General features: G+C 36.2%; 1 protein-coding gene across 2 annotated transcripts in view; it reads left to right on the top strand.

Annotated features, from left to right (window-relative positions):
- The window catches only part of LOC128158116 (tripartite motif-containing protein 2-like), a 65,301-nt gene extending 46,297 nt beyond the window's left edge, over positions 1-19,004 (top strand). Inside the window, exons 1-3 of one of the 2 annotated variants that reach the window (XM_052820854.1) lie at positions 12,613-13,465; positions 13,813-13,876; positions 16,652-19,004. In XM_052820854.1, the coding sequence (XP_052676814.1) occupies positions 16,675-18,330 (1,656 nt within the window). In that variant the 5' untranslated portion in view covers positions 12,613-13,465; positions 13,813-13,876; positions 16,652-16,674 and the 3' untranslated portion in view covers positions 18,331-19,004. Of the gene's footprint in view, positions 1-12,612; positions 13,466-13,812; positions 13,877-16,651 lie in introns of those variants that run through there. The other variant, XM_052820855.1, reaches the window with a different exon arrangement.
- The last annotated feature ends 2,816 nt before the right edge of the window (positions 19,005-21,820 follow it).

The following is a 21,820-nucleotide window of genomic DNA, read 5'->3' as shown; positions in this document are numbered from 1 at the left end:
CCTGAGTACCATAGCCCTTTAGTTGACACGGCAGTATCTCATGTTTGCATTTTAAAACTTCCTTTGGAAGTGTAAACCCTATTTTGAGAATCCTCTGACTGTTACCCCACTTTTTTTATTTTTTGATGTTTGAAAAACATTCATAAAAATAATGGGGAGGGGGTAAAAGTGTCAGAAAAGTTTTAGATCATCTACTAGATACCTTAGTTTCAGGTGCCAAAAATTGTAAAATTTTGATAAAAAGAGACCTGCAAGCCTTTAATAGTCAATCTTTTATAATATTTGCATTTTCATTTATAATGCACACTTAATTCATACAGCTTTTTAGCTCATCTGAGCAATAAGCTCAAGTGAGCTTTTCTGATCAAAATTTGTCCGTTGCCTGTCGTCGTTGGTGTTGTTGTTGGCGTTGTCGTTGTTGTAAACTTCATATTTTCATCTTCTTTTGAAGAAACACTTGGGCGATTTCAACTTAACTTTACATAAAGCATCACTTGGTGAAATGAATTCAAGTTTGTTCAAATGAAGGGGAGATAATTTACAATATGTAGAATTATTAAAAATTTGCTAGTATTTTAAAAAAAATCTTCTTCTCAATAACGATAAAACCAGGAAACCTGACAATTGTATTGAAGCATTCTCAGGTAGTATAGATTCAAGTTTCAAAATTAAACTTTTGTGGAAGTATCCTCAGATAGCATAGATTCAAGTTTGTTCAAATGATGCTCCCCGTGTATAAGCCTTCTGTCTTACGGATCCAATTGAGGGTCAGCTCAAAATGACAAGTCCAGTATTTCTTTCTCAAGCGGTTTTATTAAGCGTGATCGTATAGTTACAATTACATCAGCTAAGAGCAGCCCAAATCAGGAGTCTCAGAATCTATCTCTATAAGCGTTATCTCTCTATCTATATGCGGGATCTAATTAAATCTGTTCAACATCATTTTTACATGGGTATATATAACATTTTACTTATGATGGACAGTTCTGACTAGTTCGGCCCATTTACGGCGATCATGAGTGAACATTTAGTGTTCAAAATTAAGATTAATAGTTTATTCCTAAATAAAGTAACAAACCCGTCAAAACTGCCAATCAGAGAGTCTGGATGCAGGATTTGAGTCTCCGAGTCCTGGGTCTCGGAGTCCCCCACCTAGTATGAGGCATCACTTACTCATAATACGTTCATTCATACATGGCATAAAAGGTTACAAAGGTTAATATATAGAATACACAATACATGACTCAATATAGAGTACTAGAGCTATCGTTGCAGACACAGAATCGCCAAATATGTCACATGTTGTTAAACTCTCAATTTGGATATTATTATGCCCGTATTATGCACCTGGTTTCATAACATCATTTAGGAATACTACGCATTGCTACAAGAGTCACAGAGTTCATTCTGTCAATTATCATTAACACCATTCAGTGCGCAGCATCTAGGTACACATAAATATCATAGTGACCATTATGTAATACTAGCAATTCAAGGTCATAGCATGGCTATCTGTTTACATACGTCCCCCAAACAAAAGAAATATCCCGAAGGGAGATTTCTCATGCCTGGCGCCCGGAATAGGAAAGCGTCCTTGATCTACCCTTGATCAGACGAACTTCCTAGTGACATACCAGTCAGAACATCTATGTTAAGAGATAGTATCAAGTGACATGTTTCCACCTCCGGCTTGGAACATCATACATCTCCAAAAACAAATCTATAACCAGGATCTATACACGTACATAAAATCATATGGCTTGATTATATCGCATTACAATCATTAAAACAATAATGAATAAAGTATGATAATAATGACCAAGATGAAATAACCATAGTTGAATATAATCGTAATTCATCATCAAAGTAATACTAAGTATGGTTAAGCTTGATGTCACATATATATACAAAGTCAGTGCATGCTTATAAGTTCACAAAAATATCTCTTCCTTCCTAGGGGCGAGGTTAGCGTCATAAGTTCGGAGTCCATCGGTTTCTTCCTGAATTTCTCCAGAGTGAATCAACAAATACAAGATTTACATTAGCACAAGATAACGCACATTTCTACTTTAACACATTTCACATTTTTTAATTTTCGCTAAATTTCACAATCCTTTCTTAAGGAATACACAACTTCTTCGCGGCTGTAGCTTAATTATTCATCCATCATCGGCACCCGTGAATAGAGGGTCGGCGCGGATGGCGAGGCGACTTCTCGCGGAGCGTCTCCTGCGTTCCTCTGTTGCGTAGACATCGCGGCCTTCTCTTCCAGGTATTTACGTGCCAGCTCTGGGTGCGGTCTATAGTATTTGGTCCATGGATAGTCTTCATTTTCCTCCTCTCCAAGAAATTGTTGTGCTAGTTTAGTCGAAATTGTCCCCGTGTTACTGGTCAATTTGCGAGTTTCGAGTCTTCCGCTCTGTCGGGGTTTCTCTTGGATCCTAGTGTTTTTGGGATTGGTTCAAGTTCAATAATGTCACTAGTGGTCCATTTCTCTGGATTCACACAACAAAATACAGTGTCTTTGGAAGAACCTTTCTTATCTCCGTCACTACCCCTTTTTCGACAACCTGTCCAGCAACCACCACAGCATATACCACCCCACTTTTTAATAGTTTTGCGTTTCTCAATACAAAGTCCTATCGTTATTATTACTGCCAAAGTTAAACACACATAAAACCAGGGGCTTCCCATCCAAGACGAGGATTGCAAATTAATTACTGGCAATTCCGCCATAAGTGTATTCATAGGAAAAACTTTTAAATTAATATCTTTTGTCTTAAGACATTAAACCATGAAAACCTGAGCAACCTTGTCCCATATTCAAGATGTCGATAGTAATATTTTGATTGTTTTTACCAATAATCTGAAATCACATACAAAAATCACACTTACAAAAAAAGATTCTTACTTAGTCAATGTTTCATGTATTTCGAGTTTATGTTAAATCTCTTTAACTCCGCACATACATACAAATAACCGAGGTGCTGATTCCGCGTTTGCTAGTCGGCGAATCTCAATACATGTTTTATGTCACAGGGGGTCATCCTGTCATATCTTTTAAAAAGCGTGCTATATATACAAAGCTAAGCTTATTCAAGATTATTTACATCTACATTATACAATAATATAACTTATTTAGTTTATTAATTTGGTTAGTTCCTTCATAATAGCCAACACATACTTTTGTTTGCTATTTTCTCTACAGGGCTTAGGGATTGATTTACGCGGTTTAGGGATTGGTTTGAAGCCTCGACCTACTTTAGGGACTATTTCATCTATTTCCATATTTTCATCTAAGGGTACATTGGGGTTATCTATGGGTATTTCATAGTCTTGACCACTATTTTCATCACATTGTTTTGACTCATGGGTCTCATCCGATTCTGAATCGACGGTCTGATCATTCTCGTGTTTATACTGCTGATCATCCATGATCTTCTTAGCTCTTATACGTCTTTGAAGTTCTGCTAGGGGAATATCCTCTTCGTCTGAAGATCCTTCTCTTTCCCATTGTTTGGACTGTATAGCTCTTTCCAATGGTTCTGGTTGCATATTTTCATTTTCCGACGACGATTCCTCTTCTGGTGACACCACATAGTTAGTTTTTCTTAGAGTTCTTCCACCATCTTCAGTAGTTGATGAAAGGGGCCAGTGCGAAATATCTGCCAGTCTTAATTGTCGTGCATGGCATTTGGTGGTTAATCCAGTCAATTGGTCTCTCACCACGAAACTAACTGGTCCTTTCTGCTCAATGATTCGATAATATGGTAGCCACTTTTTATCTAACTTATTTTGTCTCCTGTTGTTCTTAAGGTAGACAGGATCACCTACCTGAAAATTTTCATCTTTGCTTTTCTTATCGGCCTGAGCTTTCTGTTTCTTCTTGGCTTCCTTCATATTACGATGTACTAGCAGGAAAGCTTTATGTTGTTCTTGAAGGGCGATCTTGTGTTGATCTTCTCCCGCATATCTCCTTCGAGATTTCATTAACGTATCAAGAGGTAATACGACATCTCTGTTGTACATAAGGTAATATGGAGAAAACTTTGACGAATCGTTAGGATGGAAACGAATGGCTGCCAACGTCTGATTAAGATGAATATCCCATGTTTGAGCGTTGTCTGTTGTTTTCTTAGCCATCACGTCATGTAGAGTTCTATGAAATCGTTCTACTTTACCATTACCTTGAGAGCTGTAATAAGATGTTTTGATATGGTTGATATTCAATTCTTTTAAAGTTTCTTCCACTTTCTTATTCACATTTTCTGTTCCGTTGTCTGTGAGGATTTGAAGAGGACAGCCATATCTTGGATATATTTCTTCTAAGATAAGATGTACTATGTTGTCAGCTGACTTATCAGGAACGGGAAAAGCTTCTGGCCAACCAGAGTAAATGTCAATAAAAGAAACTATGTACTTGTTTCCCGACAAGGATGTTAGATATGGTCCTGATAGATCAAGTCCTACTTTAGCCATTGGAAAAGGTGGTATATCTGTCTCTTGAAGTGGAGGTTGATTTTTCTTATTGCTCCTCGTTTGGCATACTACACATCCTTCTATATAAGAGTATAATTGTTTGTACAAATTTGGAATGTAGTACTTTTGTCTGATTACGTCATATGTTTTGTCCACTCCCATATGTCCAAGTCCGGCATGATACTGCTGCACTACTAAAAGTTCTAACTCACGTGGTACATACAGGCGAAGTTTTGGGCCTTCTGAGTCTCCATCTGAAAGATAGTACATTATACCATCAATTTCCAGAAACTTCTTTTCTTCGGTTGCTGTTGCTGTTCCTTTACTTAACCGATTCTTCAGTTTCTTGATCTGCTCGTCGTGTTGTTGACTTTCTTTGATGTTGATATCCTCTGGTAGATCAATAAAGGGTTTGACCAATTCGTCGTGTTGATTAACTTCACATCTGGCCAATCTCTTAGGTGAAAAGGCATTGGAGTTAAGTACGTTCACTTCAAAGAAATTGTCCTTAACATCTGGTTCATCGTGCTCTGATTGTTCTTCCTCTTCACACTCGAGGTTGACTGTCGGTAATCTGGATAAGAGATCTGCACAGCAGTTAAATCTTCCTTCTATGTACTCTACTTTACAGTTATATCCTGCAATACTTAATGCCCATAGTTGAATTTTCTTATTTTGCATTGGAGATTCTAAGATATACTTGAGCGGCTTATGGTCTGTTCTAATAGTAAACTGAGCACCGTGTAAATAATGGTCTAACTTCTGAAGGGCGTAATGGATTGCAAATGCCTCCTTTTCTATGGTTGACCACTTTTCTTGCGCTTTACTCAGCTTGTGGGATAAGTAATATATTGGCTTATCTTCTCCCTCCTCTGTCTTTTGAGTAAGGCACGCTCCAATACAATTGTCGCTGGCATCGGTGTACAGGGTGTACGGTTTATTAGTATCTGGATATGCTAGTAAAGGCACTACCGTTAAACTTTCTTTAATAAAGTCAAACGCTTTTTGGCAACATGGTGTCCATTTGAACCTTGCATATTTTCTGGTTAATTCAATCAATAGTTCTGCAATCTTAGAGAAGTTCGGTATAAATCTCCTGTAATAACTACACATACCTATAAAGCCACGAACTTCTCGGACTGTAGTGGGCGCTGGTAACTTTCTTATAGCTTCGACTTTCTTGGATCAGGTGTAACGCCATGTTCATCAATGATGAAACCAAGATATTCTGTCTGTTCCTTGAAGAAACTACATTTCTTTAGCTTCATTTTAAGTCCATGCTTCCTTAGGCGGTTGAAAACGTCTTGAATATGACGAAGATGATCTTCCGGTGTCTCTGAGAATATAAGAATGTCATCCAGGTATGCGATAGCAAACTCCTCTTGTCCTTGAAGAACTATGTTCATCAGCTCCTGAAAAACTGCTGGTGCATTACTCAACCCAAATGGCATACGGTTGAATTGAAATAGTCCTTTGTGACATGCAAAGGCCGTTTTTTCTTTACTTGAATCTTCTAATTTCACTTGCCAATATCCACTCTTTAAGTCTAGTGCAGTGAAATATTTTGCCTTACCTAGTAAACATAGGATGTCATCAATCAACGGTAGCGGGAATGATACGGGTTTCACTATCTTATTCAAGCTTCTAAAGTCAACGCACATCCGGTCTGATCTGTCCTTTTTCTTCACCACTACTAAGGGAAATGACCAAGGTGATTGTGATCTCTCAATAATCTTTGCGTCCATCATTTCCAGTATGGCCTTGTCAATTATCTGTCTTTTATTTAAGGGTACACGGTAGGGTCTGTTCTTTATTGGGTGGTGATCTCCAGTTTCTATCTTCATTTTAACAGTATCAGTCACTCCAAGATCACTGTCTTTCTTTGCAAATAAATCATTGTTTTTGCTCATAAGTCTTTTGATTGAGTGTTCAAATCTCTTAGGTACATCAATTTCTTCTTTTGTGTCTTGAGTAGTCTGTATTTCTGATATTTCCTTCTGTTTTAATGCGGTAATTCGTCCTACTATGTAGCCTCTTGGAATTTTATAATTTTTGTTAGTTTGGTTAACGAAGATCATTGGAACTTTCTTATCTTTCCGAACAATACAAACGGTGTCTTTTAAATATAGTCCTGGGTCTTCCATAATGCAGTTATTGTCTATGCTGTTCACTTCAACCAAGTCATTTTTTCCAGAGAAAAATTGTTATTTATTTTTCCATAGAATACAGTCACCGTGTTTGGTCTCATAATAAGTTTCTTAGGAGTTCTTACAATAGTTGAGATGTGTAAATCTTCTTTAAGTTCCGCGTATACTTTGCCATCAATACGCATGAGTCCAAGATCAAAGTATAAACGAACATTGTTTTTCTTGAGCCAATCACGACCGAGAGTCATGTTTCGGTTGAGTCCCTTTGTCACATAAAGTTTGTGGTCTAAAGTTAATCCTGAAATCTTAAAGGAAATATTTACATACCCTATCGCAATTAAAGAATTGCCATTTGCTGCTTGTAAAGAGGGGATGTCATTATTAAACAACTTGGGGCGGGGAAATAGATTATCATACATTTTCTTACTAATTAGAGATACGGCTGCACCTGTATCTACCAAAGCTCTAAATTTATTTTTACCTACTTTTAATAAACAGCTACTGGGGTTGTTAGTAAAATTAACTTCATCTTCGGGCTTCAACGAAGGAAGAACGTCTTAGTTTTCCTGTTTTTGTTTGTCAAAATAAGAGCGCGATTTGAAATTTTGAGACGATCCCCTATTTACTTGGTCGCTAGATTTATATGTTCGGCCTTGACGATTTGATGGTCAGTCCCGATTTTGCTGCGCTCTTTGATACATATGCGAGCTCCAACAATCTGCACGCATATGACCTACTTTACCACAATTCCAACATTCCACAGGTGAACGGGGTTTCTGCTCTATATTATGGACGGGTTTGTTTTGACTGAGTCGTTTGTTCATTTGAGGCTGAGACCTGACTTGGGGTTTATTTTGAGGACAAAAACGAGCCCTATGACCCGTCTGTTTGCATTTAAAACACCTACTATTTCGCGCATGGTCAATTTCCATTGGTTCTACATGCCTTGTTTCTACTGAGGTAAGATTATCTGCTCTATCCTTTAATAAGGGAAGAGTAGTATCAACATTTGTAAGAGTTCGTCTGTTGTCATTACTTTGTACAATTTCTGTCATATTTGAACCTCTTATCGCTAGCCTCTGTCTCAGATTTTGTTCTCGCATTGCTATTTGAATTGCGGATTCTAAATCTTTAGGGTTTTCTCGCAAAATTTTCATTCTGAGGTAGTCGAATGTCAACCCGTTACAAAAGATATCTACTAACTGTTGTTGTATCAAAGGATCTTTTAGTCTGTCATTACTGTAGGCATCTTCCGCGATTTGCAATAGTCTCTCGGCGAACAACTGAACACTTTCATTTGAATTTTGTCGAGTCTTACGCATTACTGCTAACGCGTGTTGGGGGTCTGTTATTTCTGCAAATCTATTTTTAAGGGATTCCTTAAGATCGTTCCAAGATGGGATTTCTTCAGACGCATCTGTTTCATCTAAATACCTTTTAATATAATCCCCCACTGAACCCTTACTCGTTATGTATGCAAGCATGGGGATCTTATGACCTTGTTTCCCAGACATAACACTGTACTTTTCAACTTCCTTTATCCACTGTTTAAATTTTTGAGCATCTCCCTCAAAAGGAGTTATCACAGAAGATAGGGGCACTGAGAGTGCAGCTGTTATAGCTTTAACTTGGCTAATGAAAAAATCTTAACCTCATCCTGATCTGGGACTCGGTGTCGAGGTTCACGAGTTTTATACGGCCTAGCATCATGATATGTTTCAAAAGTATTTTGTTTAATCTGCTCTTTTTCTGGGGACTTTTGACCTGTTTCTTGCCCTTTATTTTCATTGTTCTGACCCCACCCCGCGAATTGTTTTTCTAATTGCTCCATTTGATTTTTAAATTCTTTTTTTGTCAAACCCATCACCTGTCGCCATATTGGTTGCTTAGACAAAGTTGTTTACTCCGAGATAGCTATAAGAGACATATAGAAATGGTTCTTACCTTACTCTGTATTGAACCACGCTCAGTCCTGGTCACTAGCACCAAGAAGGTTCATGTAAGCCTTCTGTCTTACGGATCCAATTGAGGGTCAGCTCAAACTTAGTGATGACAAGTCCAGTATTTCTTTCTCAAGCGGTTTTATTAAGCGTGATCGTATAGTTACAATTACATCAGCTAATAGCAGCCCAAATCAGGAGTCTCAGAATCTATCTCTATAAGCGGTATCTCTCTATCTATATGCGGGATCTAATTAAATCTGTTCAACATCATTTTTACATGGGTATATATAACATTTTACTTATGATGGACAGTTCTGACTAGTTCGGCCCATTTACGGCGATCATGAGTGAACATTTAGTGTTCAAAATTAAGATTAATAGTTTATTCCTAAATAAAGTAACAAAACCGTCAAAACTGCCAATCAAAGAGTCTGGATGCAGGATTTGAGTCTCCGAGTCCTGGGTCTCGGAGTCCCCCACCTAGTATGAGGCATCACTTACTCATAATACGTTCATTCATACATGGCATAAAAGGTTACAAAGGTTAATATATAATACACAATACATGACTCAATATAGAGTACTAGAGCTATCGTTGCAGACACAGAATCGCCAAATATGTCACATGTTGTTAAACTCTCAATTTGGATATTATTATGCCCGTATTATGCACCTGGTTTCATAACATCATTTAGGAATACTACGCATTGCTACAAGAGTCACAGAGTTCATTCTGTCAATTATCATTAACACCATTCAGTGCGCAGCATCTAGGTACACATAAATATCATCGTGACCATTATGTAATACTAGCAATTCAAGGTCATAGCATGGCTATCTGTTTACACGTGGTATGGCCACAATGGGGGTGGGGTGGGGCGCTCGAATTTTTACATAGGAAGATATAGATAAAAATCCTTAGAAATATTTTTCTAAAAAAAAAAAATTGACCAGAAAAGCTTTAACTTGTGTGGAACCATCCTCAGATTTTATAGATTCAAGTTTGTTCAAATCATGATTCCCGTGGTATGATGGGACCACAATGAGGTGGGGGCGCTCAAATTTTTACATAGAACTATATAGAGAAAAATGTTTAAAGGACATGGTCATTTTGATCAAATTTCATTTTTCTATTTATAATGTGAATAATGCGTCAGAAATGCATATCGAATAATCAAATAAAATTTGAGTGTCAGTCGTAGAGTTATAAGCAAGATACAGGGCTCACATTTCACTGTCATGTAAAAAAGGCTCGTGTCCTGTTTTTGTTTAAATTGGTTCAATACACCAGTAAACATTTTTCAAGCTGATTTCATTCTTTTCTGATTCGTTTTAAGCATAGATAAATCATACCTAGCGGTTATTGAATTCATTTTGGGTCGTAAACTGAAACTTACACTTCTACATTCAAAACGTAAACAAAGCTTTGTTTACATGACAAAAATTTGTATCCTCTGTATCTCGTTTATAACACGACGAGTGGCACTCAAATTTTTGTTAACCATAACCAACGCCTTTATGAAACACTGTAACATTAAAAACAGGGAGGGGAGGGGGTGACCAATGTCGTGACCATGCCCCTTTAAAAATCTTTTGGAAAAGTATTCAGCCCAAAAAGCAGTAACTTGTGTGAAAGCACATGTTATTCAAATTAAATTTTGATCAAATCATGATTCCATAGAAAAAATCACAAATTTACTGTTTCATTTTTCATTTTTTTCAACAAAGTTTTAACAATGGAACAGAAAGTAATGTAGTGGTCAGATAATTGCTAGTCCTAGATCTGAAGCAAGATTTGATGTATTTATGGATATGCAAAGTTTCTTTATATAGGAGTCTTTTTATTTCTTACTTTAACCACAGGTCATCAAATAATTTTCACATAGAAAAAAGTGTACAAGTAAAGAATTATTCTCTCCCTATAGTATAATTTTTATAGAGAAATTAGTACATTAAGCAAAACGTGAAGACACCCTCCTAATTCCGCACCCAAGTCAATATTAACACATGATAAGAAGTAAACGGGCAGTTAAATCGGGGGGGGGGGGGGAGAGGGTGTACGATCCCCCTACTGAAAAAATGAAAATTTAATAAATTTATTAAGGTTGAATTTCCCTCTGATAAGAGAGATAACTTCTGTAGAAAAAATTCTCACTTCGTTTCTGTTAACTCACTATTATTAACTTAATAATTAAGGTATGTAGCAACAAAGGAGGCCGTGCTGGGTCCCAATTTGTGTTGAAAGGCGACATTAATTTTTATTCAAATATAGAAAAGGGAAATTTGAACGGAACGACATAGACCCTAACTTTTAGCAAGGGGCAAACAAGATTAAAAAGAATTTTACAAAAAATTACAAAAGAAAACTAATCATATTGATAAAATTTTATGAGGTAATATTTATACCCCTCTCCGTCTCCCCTCCCCAATGCATTAATTTTTTCTCTCGAAATATACATGTAACTAAAATTAATATGTACATATTCTATTAAAGTTTCAGGTGATGTTTCAGGGAATCTTTAGATGGACAATTTATTTTTCTCTTGATAGCTCGTTCATAAAGGTTAATGAATTATAATTGGAAAAACCCTGACAAATGCAATTGCAAACAACTCTATACTTAGTCATCCTCATTTGAAACTTATAACATTTCAAATGTCAAAAAATAAGGGTTTGCTATTCTGAGATAGCACATTTGGGGAAAAAAAATAACAATATTGCCAAATTTTATTCAACCTATGATTATACCTATTTATTTGATCCCCTTTTTGTGTTATTACAAAATACTCTGGCTTACACGTTTTGCATTTCTTAAACATCTATTTGCTATTATGTCCAAATTGTCCAAATTTAAAAGCGCGTCATTCTATGTTGTAACATAAATTGACATTGTATATAACTATATATTATTTATATATACATTTCATAATTTTAATTTTATGCTGTGATTGAAGAAAAATAATTTTCATATTCACTACTGGTACTGTACCAGTCACAGGGGCCAAGCCCGTACGTTTAAACATTAATTTCAATGTAACCGAAAACATTTACGTTAAAAATAATGTTAAAACGGGCTTGGCCACTGTAGTACAAGTTATCGGCTAAGACCAGTTATTGACTCAAATGTCGTTCACTGATACGGTATCCGTGCTCTGACAAACTGCCCTCGATTTGCTTTTGTGTCATTCCCAGGGAATAAAAGTAAAATATCAACTTATTCATCTTAAAATTCAATGAATCAGTATTATCATGTCCTTCTTTTCAACCTACTCCTTATATATGCGTCATGATATCAATAGATATAAGAATCAACATTGCACGTACAACTTTTATTTTGTAGCCACGACTTTTATTCCGCAGGAACAACTGAATTTTATTTCGTGGGAACAAATTTTATTTTGTGGCCACGACTTTTATTTCGTGGGAACGACTTTTATTTTGTGGCCACGACTTTTTTTTTCGTGGGAACGACTTTTATTTCGTGGCCACGAATTAAAAAAAAAATATCTCAAGCATATGTCCTATGGCAGCCTCCGTATAAGGCAGCCACCGTACAAATGTATGATAACCCCTACTACATGTACCTTTAGTCGTACCCAAAAAGGGACACAACTCAAATTACATAATGCAGAGTATGAAATCAACATGTACAGAGATTTTACTATGTTATTCAGGCACGTAGCATCGTTTTTTTTGAAAAATCGTGAAAATCGTGAAAATCGTGAAAATCGTGAAAATCCTAATCCGTGCGAGGGGGGGGGGGGGGGGGGGAGAGGCAGGAGATACACTTTTTACCTCAATTTCACACTTTATTACCTTATTTTCAATTCAATTTTTACATGATCACAGAAAAGTGGGGGGGGGGGGGAGGCGTAACTCCATGTTAATTCCATTTTTTGTATGTAAATTTCAGAAAAATATTTGCTCTGCAAAAAAGTTGGGGCGTAGGGGGGAGGCCCCCCCTGCTCCCCCCCCCCCCCCTGATGCTACGTGCCTGTTATTATCGCAAAGACGATAACTGGTACATGCAGTAAATCATAAAACATGGCAAATTCGGGGCCTGCTAAAACTTGCGGCACAAAAACAAGATTGATAAACAAGGAAATCACCATTTTAAGTATGTCAAGTGTTATCCAAATAAATCAAGAAACAAGGAAATACAAAAATAAATTAAAGTTTAGCCGATAATTGGTACAGTGCCAGTAACGTTATGTCAAATTTTCATCATATCGTGATTACGCACATTATCAATTTTTGAGAAATCTAGCCGCGCTTGATCATCATTTCAACTTTATTTCATTTCAATCTCTTGGTATTGACTTCGATGAAAATCAATACATTAAAAAAAATCTATATGGTAGAATCAAAAGCAGAGCGATATACACTACACCCAAACATCCTTCCGTTGCTCGGAAAAACACAAGCTCTGCCGGAAAGGCCCGAAAAGTTGCGATATGTAGTGCAGACGACAGTGGACGTGATGTCAAGAGTCGAAGAAAACTATAGTTCTGTGGAAGAAGAGGTAGAGGCCTACACATCAGGGAGTTTGATTTTATACACTAACTGATATAAGTATATAATTAATTGAGGGAATATTGCTAAAATAATATTACTGTCCTTCCACTGCATTATGTTTGATCAGGGACGTAAAATACGTCTCTAGCTTGATTTCATTGGCATATCAAGAAATATCAGACTATAATCTTAATTTAATGATTAAAATTATTTAACCATTGCACTGACACAATGTATTGATTATATCCGGAAGTTTGGTTTTGTTTTTTATTTAAATCAATCACGTGATTTAATAGGCTGCCGACCAGGAAGAGGAGTAAACACGAACTAGGAAGATCAAACATGGATATTGTCGCCATTTGAGTTGTAGGTCTTTATGAGGTGCGTAGTTTGTTAAACGTATGTTATTACTAATTGTTGAAGAATTATTTTAATTTAATGCTATAACAGAGTTGGCGAAATTGCTTAAAATGTACCAGGTTATGAGTAGTTTAAAATGTTGCTGTCCTTTCAAATTATCTAGCTTGATGACCATGATGACTATTGGCTAGCACATCATGAAACTAAAATCATCTAGTCATCTTTGTAATTAAATAGGATAATTAAGATTAATGTGACTGCTCTTCAACTTGTCAGACATTAAAACAGCACAATTACTATAGTAGATTTGCCCGGAATGTTTGGTTTTGTGTTGTATTGAAACTACTCAATCACGTGATTTTATACAGGAAACCTAATCAGGAAGAGGAAAAACCAAGCACATTGTCGCCATTTTAAGTTGGAGCTGAAAAGGTTTGTAATTTGTTAACTGTGGGTATCAATACATGTAACTATTATCTGATTAAGTTGATAATTTAAACCTAGTGTTTTATCTCTACTGGCGTGCAACCTTATATTCATGCCAAGTACCTTTTCTAGCCGGTGCATTGTTACGTTATATTTTGTACATGATTTTATGTCATTGTGTTGATAGAATGACGTAACAATACACTGGCGAGAAATGGTTCTTGGCAAGAATTGGTTGTTTGCCAGTAATTGTCAATTTAGTTTTTATTTCTGATCAAAATTTGGCCATTGTCTGTCATTGTCGTTGTTGTAAATTTCAACATTTTCATCTTCTCTAAAACTGCTTGGTCAATTTCATCCAAACTTGGCACAAAGCATTATTGGGCAAGAGGATACAGTGGGGCAGCAGCTTGGGTACAAATTTTTATGTAGGAATACATGGAGGAAAATCTAATTCTCAAAAACATTCAGCCTGAAAAGCTGTAACTTGTGTACAACCACTCAGGTATTGTACATGTAGATTCAAGTTTATGAATTATGATCTCTGGAGCTAGTGTTGGGCAATATAGGAGAGTTGAATTTCTAAACAGGAATACACAGAGAAAAATCTTTTCAAAAACCAATTATGAAGTTGTCTAGACATTTTGTATTTGATACTCTAAAGACGGTTAAAGCTTTTCATTGACTTTATTCTCAGGTGAGCGATGTGGCCCCTGGGCCTGCTATAGCATTTTAATTCACTCGAATATTACTTAAATTTTATAAGCCTGTATATGAAAATCAAGAGAATATGTTAACTGGTAATAGGGATGTATACATTCCGAAGGTGTGTTCAACAGAGCAGGTGTTGCACATGCTCGCAATAATTCCCTATACCTGCAACACAACTTTTAGTGAACGCTTGCGAGCATTCGTTCTATTGAACACACCCGTAGTTATATATGATATGTTTTGGTGCAACTGTTAAGGCGAGCGCAGCATAGAAAAGAAAAATCTCACCCTACATATGTAGTGATCAAAATGAAATTAATCAATCATAAGTATGAAACAACGGTTTGTTCTTTCATTTCTATTTCATTGTTATATTACTAAATTTTTAATGGTCTGATAAGATTTGAACTTTAGTATTCACTTGATGTGGAGACACTTTGGTGATTTGTTTCTATAACACCCTGGGAGAATTTTGTTGCATTTTATTTTAAAATTGATTTTAAAAAAAAGGTGTATATCCATATATCCCATTGCAATTAACACTATGTAAAAACTGGAATACAACTTGTCAAGGGAAAACAACTTCAAAAATATAACTATGGTAATATATACAACACACCAATTCATAGAGTACAGGCCTGGTAAAGGAAAACAGGAGATGATAAGAATGATTTGTGGGGGTGTTATCCCTACAGTACCGATCAGACCCAACCTAACAGAAAGTAAACCCCAACTTAACTCTGGGTTTACTTTCTGGGTTTACTAGAGTGGACCCAGAGTAAACCCCAAATTAACCCAGAGTGGACACAGAGAGTAAACCCCAATCAGAAGAATACCCTGATAAACAAGGGGCAGAAATTACAGGCAGTAGGATGATAAGATAAAACACAGGTCTGCTTCACACTTCAGTGCGTATAGTTGACTCCAAAAGCAATTTTCGCAAAGTAAACCCCGAGTAAACCCAAAGTAAACCCCGAGTGGACCCAAATTTTCAAAAAGTAAGCTCAAAATAAACCGTGAAAGTAAACCCGGGGTTTAGTTGGGGTTTTCTCTGGTGTTAGGTTGGGTCTGATCGGTACTGTAGCTATCACTTAGTCGACTGACCTATCAAACTTATTATTTACATCATGAAATGCTATGTAAAAACAACTGGAACTGACTTTCTCATTGAAAAATAACAAAATATTTTCAGTTAATATCATTACACAAATAAGGTTATTTGGTACATTAACATATGCAAGGACCAACCTAGAGCAAAATATTAGGGAGACTCTACTTCTCCCTAACACAAAAATAGGAAGTCGCCCCCTGGGTTGGTCCTTGATATGATGCATATGTAAAGTAAGCAAAGTGAGATTGACTGTCCGGTGTGACATCTAGAATTTGTCAAAAGCAATGCATGTTTCAGTGCAATTTTAAGTACATGTAATTGTAGCCTCACTTTGAAAATTCTCGCTCTCATCAGAGCATTCAGATCATGCTGCCCTTGGTTACCAAAAAAGCTGAGAAGTTATGATAGTGGCCCTTTTAGATTTGATAACTGCCTTTTTATCCTCAATTTATTTTCAAAATAATTATAATTTTTGTTCCTGGATCTCATGAGAAGCCATTTGCAATTTACTTGGAATTGTGGGTTCAATTCTGGTGACAGAAAATTCAATAGGTCAAAGGGAGCAGTAGTTTGAATTTTGTTTTCGGTTTGGAGTTAGAGCTCGCAGTGCTTGCCGGCGCTTTGTATATTAAATGATATTGTCCTACATATCCTGCGGACCTGGTTTAACAGGTTGGACCAAATGAATCACTCAAATAGGTCATCATAGCCTGTTTGGGATATAATGTCCCAAATAGTCAGTCAAATTCTTTAAACATGTTAAAGCAAGTTATATGTATGAGAAATTCTTTTTTTAAAAGAATTTAAATGTCTTCCTGTCTTTTAAGCTCTAAAGTGTCCTGATTGCAAGAAGAACAATTTTTTTTATACTTTTCTTTAGAAAACACCAAAGTTTTATAAGAAATAGTCAAATGGACAAAAACTATAAAAGTGATATATCAACCTTTTTATTTTTTCAGAGCATGAGTAAAAGTATCTGACCATGGACAAGCGCTGGGCCCAGGATGTGTTACGGTGTCGTCTCTGTGAGACCCCGGGCCCCCCTATGTATTGTGATATTTGTCACATACATCTGTGTAAAGCCTGTGTGGGGGAACATCTCTCTGATCAATCCAAAGAACACAAAGTGCTGCCATTTGAAAAGAGAGGATCTACTCCTAAATGTTCAAAACATTCCACAAAACTATGTGAACTTTACTGTGAACAATGTGACATTCCTATTTGTGCAACATGTGTTTCCTCTAAAGAACACTGCGGCCATAAATTTATTGAAATAACTAAAAACATTGATAGCAGGAAAGAAATGATTCAAAAAGATCTACAAGAACTAGAGAAATCCATTTATCCCAAATACCAAGAGATTGCATCGGTTATCCCAGTCCAGAAATCTGCTCTGAATGAAAACTCCCAGAAATTAACAACAGAAATGGACAAACATGGAGAAGACTTGCACAGAGAAATAAACACCATTATCAGAAACATGAAATCTAACATGGAGGAAATGGACACCAAACACCTGGCTGTCTTAGACAAACAGGAAGATGAAATTAAACACAACATTTCTGAAATCACACAGACCATTTCTGAACTGAAGACGTTGCTGGACTCCAATGATGTCAGTCGTGTCTTTGCCTACAAATCCAGGAATGATGAATTCAGAAGATTGCCTCCTAAACTCACAGTGTCCTTACCAAGTTTTATCCCTCAGAATATCAACAAAGAACAGCTTTATCAACAGTTCGGTTCTCTATCCGCGTCATCTATCAAAACAGAAGAACATGGCTACACCATGGAATCTCCCGGGGCTGAGTCCTCTCTCCTGGACAGACCGCTCATTGATGTACCACGGATCATCACACAGATAAACACCGAGTACGGACGAGATTCACTACACGGTGTGTCATGTCAGAGTGATGAGGAGATGTGGACCCGTGGTGAGGACAACATCATGAGACTCTATAACCTCAGTGGGGAACTAGTGAAGTCAGTCAAAACCAAGTCAGGGAACTATCCACTGGACATAGCAGTGACAAGGAGTGTGGATCTAGTTTATTCTGATTACGATGATAGAACTGTAAACATAGTGAAGAATAAAAAGATAAAGACAGTGATAAGACTACGGGGGTGGAGACCTCTCCGTGTCTGTAGTACCTCCTCTGGTGACCTTCTGGTTGTCATGAACAGTGATGATAAACAAACAAAAGTTGTGTGTTACTCTGGCTCTACAGAGAAACAAAGTATTCAGTACGACGACAAAGGACAACCTCTCTATTCATCTGGTGGCAGTAAATACATCAGTGAGAACAGGAACCTAGATATCTGTGTGTCAGACTATGACGCCCGTGCGATAGTGGTGGTCAATCAGGCCGGGAAACTCCGGTTTACCTACACTGGTCCTCCCTCTACTACCAGGGGATCATTCTATCCACGCGGCATCACAACAGACAGCCAGGGTCGGATCCTGACAGCAGACTGGTACAACTCCTGTATCCACATCCTGGATGAGGAAGGACAGTTCCTCCGCTACATCGACAACTGTCATTTACGTGGTCCACAGGGTTTATATGTGGACACCAGAGACAACCTCTTTGTGGCTGAGTACGGCACAGGTAAAGTGAAGAAAATACAATATGTGTAGAACATTAAACAGCAGTGTAACATTGTTTATATGTATTACATGTTGACAAACTGACTGTGTGGTTATATAAAACATGTATTAGCATAAAGATAATTAATTATATTATATTATAGAGTCATGCATATAAAAATATAAGTCCATTTAGTTCATGTCAACAGTATCATTGTTTTGTTTATCATGTTTATACATAATAACAAACTGTTTTAGTGTAGTGATTGTATTGTCAATGAATTAAATGTTTATACATTTAATGTCTAAACAAACTGTGTACATTATAAGAATACAATCAGAGAAACCCTGTTTGGTATTTGTCAAAGAAATCAAACCATTTTAATGTTGATAAAATGACACTAACAGTTGAATTAAATATCTTTGAAAAACTTTTGTAGCTCTCCTTTATATTAAGTTATGAGTTAATTTCTATCCATTAATATGAGAAAATATAAATCATACATTTTCTTCTCTCAAACATTATCAAAGCAGAAAAAATGAAGGTACATGTACCACATTTGTTGAACATTAGAATGGTGTTTATTTTATCTTTGTCTATTATGATTTCTGTCACTGAAGATTGAGTAACTTTTATTTCTTACACACTAGTAATAAACCCTGCAGTTGTACATTGTATACTTTAAATAATGTGTTATCATGTCTAATAAATGATTTGTAAACAACTTTGTTAATTGGTTTTTATTAGTTTTTGACCACATAATTTTAAATATTACGGTAAAGTTGAAATGGATTTTCTGATTCAAACGGATCGAGGAAAATGTCTGAATTTTTGCGTGATCTGATAAAAATTGTTAAAACTGTAACCCCCTTCCCCTTTTTATGGATCATCGTTTGCAAACATGAAAATAAAAAACTATAGACTACCTGAAGGTTCAGCCAAGGGCTATAGTACTCAGGTGACCGTCAAGACCCATTGGCTCTTGTTTATTTTCCTGAAACGTTTGGTTGAATGTTTTATTGTAACGAAAAAATTCATCGCGTCAGCCATTTGTTGTATTACATTGCCTTATTTTTTAATATCAAACAATTATAAAAGCATGAAATACTCGGCTTTGAGTTTGTATGTAAAATGTGGCACTATTTGCAGACGTTGATATGCATATACTAGTTATTACATGCGCGGATCTAGAATTTTTTCCCGGAGGGGGGGGGGGGGGGGGGTCCGACGTTCATATGAGTTTGGCGGGGGATGGGGGGGGGGGTGGTCTGAGGCATATTTTTGGCAATTTTATTTTGTAAATATAAAGAAATTTAAATTTTGCGGGGGGGGGGGGGGGACTGGACTCTCCTCACCCCCTCCCCTTCTAGATCCGCGCACATATTATCAATACCTTAAAACCTACAAAATTAGCCGGATTTGTCAATATGCCGGTTTTGAAATAGCCACTTATTTTTTGCATTGAAAATTACTTAAAAATCAGCATGTTTTGAAATAAGACAGTCATGACAGTGCCTTTCATTCAGAAAAGATTGTATTTTTCTACAATCAAGATATTAAACACAGTATTATTTTAATTACTAGTATTTTATTATAAAGGTATATAACAAATATGATTAGTTTTAAAATAAAACATCGAAATCTTAAGGAGTAGGTCTAGTAGTCGCCATTGCTAAAATCTCACTGTTTTAAAGATAGACGTGCAGAATTAAAGACACAAACATTTTCATTTAACTCTTACAGATGTTTAGCTGGATATTCTAGAACAAACAAGTAGTTCACAATCTATCGATTATATACAATTTATTGGTTTCATATTAAGCCGTGGTTTTGCTCTCGTCGTTTCCGGTATTTTGTTTGGATAATGAGCCGTGAATTGAAAATAAATAAACAAAAATACAAAGTTGACAACGTAAATCTAGGGAAAATGTTAATTTTTTTAAAAGTATCTTAAGGCAAAGAGCATTGCTTCGAATTCGAAGTTGAAGAGGGCAGCCATACCCCTAAAAATCTTAAAGTGCAAAAATTTAAAAAATTGAAATTTATATTCGGGGGTGTTGTTGCAGGGAAGGGGGTTGCTATTTACTACCGAAAAATTTTAATACAGTAATTTATATCATGCTTTTTGATAAATAATTTCAATACATTTTTTTACAATTACAGAAAAGTGGAGGGACAATTTTGTAAAGCCATACTGTGATTTGCAAACATGTGAGCTCCCCGTTCCCGTGCGTGGCTATATGCCTTTTATTTACTATTAATTTTCCTATATATTTACTTTTATGGGCTTAAAATTACCCACCTTCGTCGATCTTCTAAGTGTTAATGTTGCAATGGTGCGGCTTAACAATGACATTATTATTTTCATATTTGAAGACATTCGGACATCATGTAATACATATGTAGTAATAAGCAATAAACTCATGAGTTATGGGGGTCATACTGTGAAAGATATTGTCCTCTTTATTATTTGTACGGATTTTCACAGAAGAAGTAAACAAGTATTTTATTCAGTCAACACAAAATCAAAATTTTCATATACTCTTTCTCTCTCATGAAGAAAAATGTCTGATATATTGGAGTTATCTCTCTTTGACCAGTAATGCATATTGACATCTACGTAATTAATACTAAACTCATCAATCACAAAAATTAAAACAATCCAACAAGATTGATTTGTACGCTACATTGAGTTGAATTTATTTATCACTATTATTATTTTTTTTTTCTGAAATACTCCATTTAGGCATCCGGAAAAAAGTGAAATTGAATATCTGACAAAAATATTCAACAATTTCCTGAATGATCATGAGATACTTAACTTGGGTAGATCTTTAAGATGACAAATGAGCTTTGGATTTAAGGAAATTATTTTGTTTATTGGATCTACAAAATATGCATGTGCAAAAAAAATAATCTAAAAAATGGGCATCATGACAACAGGGAACTATTTTATGGACCTACAAAATATACATGTTCAGTCAAAAAATGGCCATCACTCGCTAATCACTGATAGCTGCGACCCGAGTTCGATCCCCGTGAACGACGGTGGTTGTATGTGATATGGTTTGGCGGTTGCCCGATTGGGCACGTGGGTTCTCTCCGGGTACTCCGGCTCCCTTCTACACAATTGACCCCCTCGCGCTAACATCTGTGCCAACAAAATATATTAAGTTGTAGAACTTGTTTATCAGTCGTTGTAAAATAAATAAAGTTCAGTTCAATGGCCATCATGACAAAACGGAATTAGTTTCCTTGACCAACAAATTATACATGTGCACTCAAAAATGAGCATCATGGCAAAACGGAAATATGTTTTAAAATGTGTTTTAAAAAGTTTTACTTTACGATTATCATTTTCATGACTCTACTAAAAATCCAGAAGAAAAAAAAAGTCAGTGGTACTGAGCTTTAAGCCGATATGCGTACCATTTAGTACCATTTGGTACGCATATCATAAAAATGCGACAAGCTCTGCAGGTTCGGAAGATTACACTGCTCTAGTTATTTATTCAGGTCTTATTTCAGCAGGTAAAACAT

Source organism: Crassostrea angulata, chromosome 8 (genome assembly GCF_025612915.1).
Source record: "Crassostrea angulata isolate pt1a10 chromosome 8, ASM2561291v2, whole genome shotgun sequence".
In the NCBI taxonomy this organism is placed as follows: Eukaryota; Metazoa; Mollusca; class Bivalvia; order Ostreida; family Ostreidae; genus Magallana; species Magallana angulata.
Note: the sequence above shows the minus strand (reverse complement) of the source record. Positions and strands in the feature narration are given on the sequence as shown.